Source organism: Hypomesus nipponensis, chromosome 23, assembly GCF_054491055.1.
Source record: "Hypomesus nipponensis isolate SF chromosome 23, ASM5449105v1, whole genome shotgun sequence".
Classification (NCBI taxonomy): domain Eukaryota; kingdom Metazoa; phylum Chordata; class Actinopteri; order Osmeriformes; family Osmeridae; genus Hypomesus; species Hypomesus nipponensis.
In genome coordinates, this window is record NC_140383.1 from 10,491,378 (window position 1) to 10,502,043 (window position 10,666).

The 10,666-nt window shown below is 45.0% G+C and overlaps 1 protein-coding gene across 2 annotated transcripts; it reads left to right on the forward strand.

Moving 5' to 3' along the window:
• Positions 1-17: 17 nt before the first annotated feature.
• On the forward strand, positions 18-9,023 carry epsti1 (epithelial stromal interaction 1). Of its 2 annotated transcripts, XM_084688099.1 has the most exons (11): positions 18-319; positions 614-663; positions 837-920; positions 1,090-1,163; positions 1,355-1,438; positions 2,258-2,331; positions 3,068-3,152; positions 5,408-5,491; positions 6,004-6,077; positions 6,245-6,435; positions 8,349-9,023. In XM_084688099.1, the coding sequence occupies exons 1-11, from the start codon at positions 126-128 to the stop codon at positions 8,477-8,479; spliced, it is 1,125 nt and encodes a 374-aa protein (XP_084544225.1). In that variant the 5' UTR covers positions 18-125; the 3' UTR covers positions 8,480-9,023. The 2 variants fall into 2 exon arrangements, with proteins under 2 accessions (XP_084544225.1, XP_084544226.1); XM_084688100.1 differs by lacking the exons at positions 18-319; positions 614-663; positions 837-920; positions 1,090-1,163; positions 1,355-1,438 and adding an exon at positions 1,525-1,828.
• Positions 9,024-10,666: the final 1,643 nt, after the last annotated feature.

Here is a 10,666-nt window from a genome sequence, read left to right on the forward strand (position 1 = left end):
GTAATGCAAAAAAGTCCTGTCAACTACTAGAAACTATCCTGCTGTGCGGACACTATCACAGCTGCTCACCACCAGTCTTCAACGTAATTTTTTGCTATTCGCAGTTTTCTTTCTTACTAGTTGTCATGGACCGTGATAGGAACCAATACTTAAATAATCAAAGATATTCCACCAAATCGAGAGTTGATGGAGGATCAAGTAAATCGAGAGTTGATGGAGGAGCAAGTGATTTATCTGTAAATAATAATCCACCTGATGATGCCAACTCAAACGTACCTGTCAACGAGCCTACACCTCAAGATCCAACCCACACTGAACGGTAAATTGGCGTATAATTATTCGTTTGTAAAATAATAAATAACAACAATATAATTCACTCCATGTTAACACATAACATTCTAAATTATAGTACATATAGCTAATAGCATACACTACGGATTGGGGAATCATTTTGCGAATATGCGAAACGGATGAATAATGTTTTAAGTGCAGAGGATCATTTTATATTATTAAGAATTTAGCTTAAGCTGAGTTTCACTTTCGTTTCATGTATCTCGACTCAAGAACAGAAAGCACGCATGCGCATACTGACATTTATCCCCTTCTCCCTCAGATTCACAGTGGTACCACCTAATCCATCACGGCATAGTAAATTAAAGATGAGTAAGTCACCGACTCAAATATTTATCTTTGGTTTGAAGAGTCATTGTCATCCTCCAATCATTAAGTTGCATAATCGATTGAAGCAAAGTGACATATTTAATGCTGGACAGATTTTTCATATATATATATATATATATCATAGTATTATATTTCCACACTTCTTTCATATACAGTGGCACAGAAAGAAGAGGAGGACCTCCAGAGATATAAGGAGGCCAACAGACCTGGCCCCATTCATCTGAACCCAGAGAGGCTGGGTAATGTGCTCATACACACACGCGCACATACACACAAACACATACTCACACACAAACACATTTGCGGAGACACATGCATGCATTTAACAACGAATACACTCACACGCACCCATACACACACACAAATGCACACCTACAGAATGTAACCCATACTGAGTTATTACTCCAGGGGGAGCTGTATCATTGGTCGAGGCCAGAGAGAGACAGCGAGTTGAGTTACGCCAGTCCAAACTTCAGAAAAAGGTGCTCCTCCATTTATCCTATTAAATTCATGGACATTAAATGTGTGCATTTGTATTTGCATTATTGTACTTCAATGGGTACTTTAAAGTTATAGATAGAAAGGCTCGCATGTGTTGTGCATGGAATGATGTTTATTTCTTAGCCATGAAGTCTATTTCTAAGAGTGACCTTTCATTACCTCATATTTGAAGTTGAAAATGGAGGAGATGGAGAGAAAGAGAAGACAGGAGGAGGAAGAAGAGATTCAAAGAATGAAAGCCAAGCAGAGGGTAAAGGTAAGTTGGGAAAGAATCATCGAAATCTACACGTCGTAAGGAAGGAATGACGACGAAAAGGTGCTTTGGATGTAGTACAACATGCAGCCTGTAGATGTCCCTGCAGACAAGTAGGCCGACCAGTCACGGTAATCCCTGAGGGTGGTGCTGGATCCAAAGATTGTGTTCCCCACCCATCATTAAACAGATGAGGTATCCGTGATTGATGATGGCTGGTGTTTCCCCCGACCACAGGCAGCTGCAGAGAGTGCAGTCAGACATGCTCTCCTTCATGTCTGGCTGTCCACTCTGTCTGATGGTGGGTGATGGACTGTAATGGTGGTTAATACTGGAGTGCTGGAGGCCAGTGGACCGTACCATTTTTTGACTGTGACCCCCGTGATTAAAGCAGTAGGAATTAGCCTGTGATCCACAGAATAATCAAATGACCCTGTTTATAGTCTTGGTCCAGTTGTAAGACGTGACTCTGTGGTGACTGGACGGAGCCCACAACTCTGTCCTGGTTCTGATCCACGGTGTGGGAATATATGAACCCGGAGGGTTGAAAGTGGAGTTAAGTGCAGTTTATTGCTGGGTGGAGCGGTGTCGATAATGTGCCCATTTTGAGTTAGATTAATCGGCCTCTAATGAAGCTCGTTAGTCTTGCTATTACTGTCATATTAGTGTCATAGTACAGTCTTCTTCCCAAGCAAAGGATTCAAAGTTCCATCCTGCTGTGCTGTGTGTAAATTGCCTAGGGGGGTTAGTCCCTCTGTACGTCACTCTGGATAAATGAATACATGTGGAATTTGAATGTAAATGTGGTGCTTGTGTGTACAGGCAGACAAACTGGAGGAGAAAAAAGTGCAGGAGGAACAGTTGAGGAGAGAGCAGCAAAGAGAGATTCACTACAGGTATGTGTGTGTGTGTTTGTGTGTGTGTGTGTGTGTGGGTTGGAATGTTGGAACGTTCCTCAACAATCCACCACTGATCCCAGATTACTTTAAGAGAGCTGTCAACTTTCTGTGGGCATAGTTGCTGTTGCAGGTAACAGCTACTGTATGCTACTGTTTTTGGCCCCATCCCCCTTCGACACTCCTTTTGACACCACCCAAAGCTGGTGGATGCAGGTTAGACACAGGTAAGCTCTGGGGAGAGAGAGCAACACAGAGAGAGACACACACAGAGAGCATCACACAGAGAGACACACAGAAAGTGTCAGAGGTGACCCTGCCCACCCTGAGTCACCCAGCCACTTGCAAAATCAAGAGCATCATTCCTATCATACATGACCCATCATATCTATAACCAACCCACAGTTTCATAGCCATACCCAAAACACTGAGTTATCTTCTGCATTTCTGTTCGGCTGATTTAAAAGCCCAGCGATTGAGATGTTAGACTCTGGGAGACTGAGAGTAGAAAGACCAGGGCTGAGGAGTCAGAACAGAGTGAATTAGACGGCGACCGGAGAGATGGAGCCAGTTTGGTCAGAGGCAGACAAACAAACCGACAGATCAACCTCTCAGTTTTTCTGTCCTGTCAGCCTGCGGGGGAACTTCACAGAGGGCACTGACACCCCAAGCATCATCTCCGTTTCAGACTCTCTGTCTGCGTGCGCTGACACTCGGTCACGTGCTTTTATTGCAGGACAACGGACCAGTTCCTCCAGAGGTTTGAGAGGACAGTCGCACCTCCTGTGGCATCCAGCAGCGCTGCGCACTCGTCCTTGTGGGTAAGAAGGTGGCCACAAACATTGTGGGCCTGCGTGTCAATCCGCATGTGCGATCCATGTGTATCCGTGTGTGTGCGCGGGTAGGGCCCTGGGTTCAGCCTTGTTTCCCATAGCTGTGGCTGTGAGGTTGTAGTCTAAAACACAGGAGTAATTCACACCAATAGATCTGCCTTTGGAACTTGTTTTCTGAGTAAATACTATTCGCTCTGGCGCTTTCGTGGACCCTGGAGGACCAGGAATTAGCACAGCTCCAGAAGGGTGAGGCCAGCCCAACCTGCTGAGCTCTCAGATCCCCCTACAATTATCCTCTGGTCAGAATCAGGACAGAACCGGGACACAGGATTGTACCAGAGGCCCATTGCTGTACAGAAACAAGTGCCAATAAATACCCAGAAAATAATTATATTTTTCTTTAAACCTCTTTTCCCTTGCTTTCTGTCTTTCCTTCTCTCTTCTGGTTATATGTTTCAAGATGATTCCTCCCTTTATTGCTGGCTTCTTATCAAAATGGTCTTATTCTGTCACCTCTCTGTCTGTCTTCTTTCTGTCTTTCTCTCTCTGTCTCTCTCTCTCTCTCCCTCTCCTTTCTGACTCCCACTCTCCTACTCTTTCTTTCTTTTTCAATGTCTCTTTCCCTTTTTTAGTCAGTTTTTTAGTTTTCTAGTTCAGTAGAGTTCAAGGGACTTCCCGGAGTTCACTCAGTCTGGATGGAGACAGAGACAGAGACAGAGACAGAGACAGGCAGACAGAGACAGACAGAGACAGAGACAGAGACAGAGACAGACACAGACAGGCAGAGACAGAGAGAGAGACAGAGACAGAGACAGAGACAGAGACAGAGACAGACACAGAGACAGAGACAGAGACAGACAGACAGGAGGTTAAGAGAGAATGAGAGAGAGCAGAAATAGGAATGTGTTGTAGTCAGAGTGGAGTGGAATAACCTGCGCTGGTGAAAGTACCTGGAAGAGAGCCAGGCTGCTGTCTATCAAGTAGGAATAAAGGATATATAACCTGCCATTAACACAGTACAAATTGTTGTGAGATCATCCTTATTGTGTCCCTGTTTACTTTCCCCCATGCATTTTATTTGTGTGTGTTGAGCAGTCCTGTCACTGTCAGTCCAAAATGATGCTACTAATATTTAGTTTCTAATTTTCTCTCTCTCCCTCGCCTTCTTTCCTTCTCTGTCCCTGTCGTTGTAACAGGATAAATGTCACTGAGAGGAGACTAGAGAATAGGTGGAGAGAGAAATAGAGGGGAAAAGGGAAAGAGACAGAAAGGCAACAAAGAGAGAGAATGGAAGACAAGATTTCATCCTGTACTAAGCGACTGCATTTTGTGGCAACATGCAACACAGTAAAAATCGCACACGCAGCTCCTGTGGTGGACAGGGGAAATGTTTTCTTGTGCGGCTTTTTGCATTGTTGTGCAGGTTTTTCTTCTTTCTTTTTCTTACTCCTCACATCATCGGAGGGAGTCTGTGGTGCCAGGAAGGAGTACAGGGGGATGAATAAGAAAATGACCTCTCCTTCTCTTCGCCTCCCTTTCCATCACTCCTGACTTCATCTTTTGATCTCCCTTGTCCTCCCTTAACACAGCCTGCCCTACTTCTCTCTCTCTCTCTCTCCTTCTCTCCGTGCTTCTTTCCACTCCTGTCTCAGACTCTCCATCCCTCCGTCTCCTGTTTTGACTTCTTTCTTTCCCCATTTCCTCCTCTCCCTCCTTGCCACTCCCTCTCCCTGTCTTGACCTGGCCCTCTGGAGGCTCTCCAGGGCTGCAGGAACAGGATGCCCCTGACCAGACATCACAGACTGGGAGATGAAAGCCTGCGGCCCAAGGGGAGGGTGGAGAGGGCTGGGGAGGTGGCTGGGGAGAGGGGCGATTCTTGGAGAGACTGGGGTCTTGATGTGGTTTTGAGTGGGATTCTGGGATCTGTTGTTCTTTCAGAGATGGCCCCATAAGGCAGATTGATCTCCCCTCATATCCTCTGTTTGTGTGTGTGTGTGTGGGTGTGCGTGTGCATGCTTGTGCGGTGTGACTGTGTGTTTATGTCTCAGCCTGTAATCTTCCCAGGGTGTGGGTAAAGGTTGGGCCACCTAGTCTCCCGGTTATAAGACCAGCAGAACATACCCTGGTGCTGAGAAAGGCAAACAATACCCAGGGACAGAGAGACAGGGAGAGCTAGAGAGACCCCAAAATAGTCCGCCAGACAGACGGACGGACTGTCTTACCCTCTTTGTCTCTCCCCTCAGGTGCGAGCACAAGATTACAGGGAGGACATGAGGGCAGTGGAGAATGCTGCTTTGCAGCTGAAGAATGAGGAACAGAGGAAAAAGGTGAACGAGTGGACCAGAAGGCTGGCTCATCTCCTTCAAAATCAAAAACGATTGATTATAGAGATACCCACCACTGACCTTTAACCCACTGCAGCCAAATAGTTCACGTTGTTTGAGAGTGGAAACCATAATGTATTATGAACCGTAATAATCTACTAATAATCATGTATCTTGAAGAGGCACAGGTAGATAAGCTCATGTATGTGTGCCTGACATCTAAGAATATCTGTCAATTGGCATGGTTGAATATTTACCATGTGACTATTAAGTATATCCTACGTACATATAGCGCTTTACCAGGTGTTTTACTGTGTTCACCCAGGATGTAAAGTATATATGTGCGCCGTAAATGAAGATAGGATATCAACCTCCTGCTTGGCAACCTTCTCAGTTTACTTTGGAAATTGCTTAGGATTTAGCAGGCTAGCCAGGCATGTAGGGAGTTGATTGGTCTAACTGTAAATGACCATGGATCACGGTGGTGGTGTCTGGCCAACATGGATTTTCCCCAGAGTGAGGCACTGGAGGAGAGACAGAGACAAGAGGAGAAGGAGAGGAGGAGGAATGTTCAGCAAGAACACACACAGTGGGTGCCACATCTGATTTGAACTCAGTTGTTCCTTATTCCAGCTGTCAACATACATTTCTGTTTATCTGTACTAAAATGGCTTTATTAATATGGATATACACTATAGATATATTCCAATGACAACGATGAAAACAATGTTTTGACTCGTGTTCATGTCACTGCAGAGTGAACGCAGCCTTCTTGGATAGGCTGCAAGGTCAGAGGTTGGAGGGGCAAAGAGAGATGGAGCGCCCTCCTATGGCTGAGGAGGTGTACAGCAGAGACTGGGAGGCCCAGGCCCGTGAACCACAGGACCCCCCCACTCCACCGGAGGCTGACCTACCACAGGGCCCTGCAGTCTGGGCAGAGGAAGCTGGTGAGTTACCCTCCCCTGGAAACCACTTTTACAGAGATAGGGTTCTCTTGTCCTATCTTCTCTTTATGCCTGCCAGTGACTCTACCTTACTGATGGGATTGTATAACCTATTATACTAGATATGAGTTACTCAAGAGTTATGACAAAGAAACTAAGAACAAGATAGTGGGGGGTCAGATGGCTGAACGGTTAGGGAATCGGGCTATTAATCATAAGGTTGCCGGTTCGATCCCCGGCCCTGCAAAATGACGTTGTGTCCTTGGGCAAGGCACTTCACCCTACTTGCCTCGGGGAGAATGTCCCTGTACTTACTGTAAGTCGCTCTGGATAAGAGCATCTGCTAAATGACCAAATGTAATGTAATGTAATGTAAATTGACTGTGAGGACCAGAGTTTTCATTTCATAGTTTACTCCGGGGTGTGTTTGTGTGTGTTGTTTGCACAGGCGATATCCAGCACAGTATACTACAATATAGCCTGTGTAGTGATGCATGTTTTCAACTGTGAACATGACTGGTTCTGTTTCTGATTTAGTGCTTATTTGGAGGGGAAAAAGATGTTTGAGCCAAGCATCAATCTCTCACCGGGAATGTGCATGCACTTGACTTGGGCCTTGACTGATGCAAGTCTAAATAAAACGAAGCCAAATGAGCCTGGCCTCTTCGCTCGCTCAGACTACACACTGTAGCGGCAGGATGATAGAGAGGAGATGTGGAGGCACACAACGGCCCCTGGGACTGTAAACAAACGATGCTGGAAGACAGCGATGTATCAACACGACACAAAGCAAGACACATGGATTCAGATGTTGTAAACATTTTCACAGACACAGACCTAACAAGACACAAACACACATACCGGTACACACACACAAAGTGCAGCGTAGCATGTGTTACAAGCTGTCAGTGAGGGAGGGGGTTTCTGTGCCAGCTTGCAGGCTGTGTTGGTCTGACAGGTGACTGGCCCGTGTCCAAACTCAAAGTGGTGGAAACAGAATGTTGTGAAACCCCGTTATTTGGATTTGGCATTTATTTGGATTTAGTCTGTGTCTGCTGTGGTGCATTGCGTCTGAGCGGTGAGTGAAGTGTATACTATCACTGAGCGTTACAGTCACACTTTGGAGTTTGCAGTCACAGAAACACTGGAACCTCACAGGAGCACTTTAGTCACTTGATTGACTGAGAAAAGCTGAGACTACTGTATTGTAGTAGGCAGAGGCCTGGATCAAGCTTGTACTTGCAGCTGGCAACACCAGGGTTGTTGGTTCAAGAACCATACTTGAATTCCTCTTTACCCTGCAAGCATCTGTAAACTAGCATCCACCTGCTACATCCACCAGCCTTAATGAACCTAGCCTACTAACCACAAGCGTCCCCTTGTTGTCTTTCAACACATTGCACCATGTCTGTAGCCAGAGTTGATTGGCCTGTCATCTTCTTGTGACTTATTTGAGCCTCTGAGCATCTATTGCTGCTGGCAAGACAGGCACCCCCACACACAGAGACACACCCAGCCACATTATCAACCCCTGTTCAAGTTCAGGGTATGAGGCTCAGAGAGTCACCGGGATCCCACTCCTGGTCTGACTGGTTTGATAGAGAGTGGTTGGAGAATTCGGATTGCACGGTTGGTTGGACAGGCTGGAAGATGTTAGCAGAATGGCTGCTATTGCAGACTTGGGTTTCTTTCTCTTTCTTACTTTCCCCTCTTCCCTGTATTTCTGTCGTTCTTTTCCTTTTGGACATCTGTCTTTTCAGCCGGAACCCGATGACACAGCAGAGCACGATGAGAGTGGAGGTTTAAACGGACCCTGAAGATGTTTGGGGTTCACGTGTGTCTGTGTGTGTGTGTGTGTGTGTGTGTAAGTGTGTGTTGGGATTACATTAATGCCTGACTGTGTTCCTTGGTTTCAGATGCCGATTATGATTGGGTTGTGATGAAGCTTCAGGCTCGTTTCCTGGACGTTGACAAAGATTTTCTGATGGACATTGTCATCCAGTGCAGCGGAGACTACCTGCAAGCCTGCCAGCTGCTGCAACACTAGTTCAGATTGAAGTTTTTACTTTTCAAGTTCTTATGTGTCATGTTTATTTGTCTTTTGTACAAGTATAGGTACAGTACATTGGAGTTCTAGGTCCTTCGTGTCTCCACAGTTTCCTAGTGGTCTAACCTAAGTCCTATAAAGAAAGTAATATAAATAAATACTTTCTAATAATGATACGTCTTCAGAACTGGATCTCTAATGAAAATGTATAACCTGGAAAAGTGTGAAAACATTAGATTGAAGTGTACCCCTTAATTGTCCTATAATCGGATATTTCATCATGATTTTTTTAGTATGTTTATTATTTGTAATAGTATCTGAGTGGGTTTATGCAGCCATTGTAAGTTTTTCCTAAAACTGTTTTTTAGTTACGTGAGATTTAACAAATTAGCCGTATGTCAAAAATGAGTCATGATCTTAACATTCTTTGTTCGGTAACCAGTTCAGTGCGTGTGGATGGAAAAATCGGTCCACTGATACATGTGGCATTGTGTTTGTCATCTATGTTCGATAATTAAAGGAGCATGTGCAATATCAACAACAAGATGTTTCCTAGAGAAGTGAACTGTGTTTACGTAAACAAAAACATTCTCTCTTGGTGTTTACTGATCGCTAGGGATTTCAACTTTTCATATCTATGCTTACACCTTACCTCATATGATTCCTTTATACTTTATTTCCTGACTATTATTTCTTGAACGCGGTCATTATGGGGATCCAGTTTCAAGGCTGTACTTGTAATAAAGCAGAATTCAACGCGAGGACTTGCCTTTTGGCCATCCTCTTTGTCCTAATCTATGAGACTGTGTCCCCTAAGACCTCTGTTCAACTTTCTTACGTGTGGGACGGAGTTAGATCGTCTGTCATTCGTCTTTCAGATGGTTAAAGTTCCAAGTTGGTACAAAGCTCTTGTTAGAGGGAGAATGGCCATCGTCTCAGCTCGGACAATAGAGATGGTTATCACCTTCTACGCCGAACAAAGGCCTTCTCTCTCTCTCTCTCTCTCCCTCTCTATCTCTCTCTCTCTCTCTATCTCTCTCTATCTCTCTTTTTTTCTCTCTCTCTCTTTCTCTCTTTCTTTCTCTCCCTTTCTCTCCCCTTTTCTCTCTCTTTCTGTCTAATTGTCTGTTTATCTCTTTATCTCATTTTTCTCCCTCTCAGAATTCAGTTTCTGTCAAGCCAAAACCCCCCCAGTGACATAAAAAAGTCATACTGGAAATGTTCAATCTGTAAATGTCACACCACAAAGGCCCCAGAAATGATCTGGAGATTATACTGCATGGATATACGTGTGTGTGTGTGTGTGTGTGAGAGAGAGAGAGACAGACAGAAAAACATCCCCGTCTGTCTTTCCAAGATGAATGCAGTGTGTGTGAACATGTAGTTAGCAGCATACTTTGCAAACCGCTGGCACAACTGTAATCAGGATAGTATTAAATAAAGCTGGGTTGGTTGTGATGAGGGCAGAGGAAGGTATCACATGAACACTCTGGCTTTGGGGGATCTCTAACAGGTTGGCACAGTACGAAAAGACTCCTGCAACACAAACGTACAGTACCAACTGGATCAATGTGTGTGTCTGTGTGTGTGTGTGTGTGTGTGTGTGTGTGAGAGAGAGAGAGAGAGAGAGAGAGAGAGCACGAGCGAGATAGAGACAGAGAGAGAGAGAGAGAGAGAGAGAGAGAGAGAGAGAAAAGAAGCTTACTTGCAATTATGCTCTGTGTGCAAGGAAATATGGCATTTTGACTGTTTGTATATACATTCCATATCCTATACTGTGACCCACGTACAATCAGGGAGGACACTGAGCCAGGAAAAGGAAATGAGTGGTATTAGGGTGCTTTCCTGCGGAGGTTTCAGAGAGGAAGGAACAGGTACATAGAGAAGAAAGGATCCTGTCCAAACCCACGGTCATTTATTTATGAGACTCATCCTCTTTTTCCCCGGCCTTGAACGTTAACCTCCTTGCCTTTGCAACTCCCTCCCTTGCTTTCTTTTGCTCTCACTTTATCTCTCTCTCACACACACACATACACACACATACACGCACACACACCCTTGCCAGAGTGATTGATAACAAGTCGTTTCCTGAATGGTCACCAATAACAGCAGACGGTCCTGCTGCATGTTTTTATTGAACTGAGAAAAGTCAAACTAGAATACACAGGAAGGGCTGGCTTTACCCTC

Coding starts and splice junctions, on each gene's coding strand:
- epsti1 (XM_084688099.1), top strand. CDS start 126: ATGGACCGTGATAGGAACCAATACTTAAATAATCAAAGATATTCCACC. Junction 921..1,089: donor TCTGAACCCAGAGAGGCTGG/GTAATGTGCTCA, acceptor TTATTACTCCAG/GGGGAGCTGTATCATTGGTC. Junction 1,439..2,257: donor AAGCCAAGCAGAGGGTAAAG/GTAAGTTGGGAA, acceptor TTGTGTGTACAG/GCAGACAAACTGGAGGAGAA.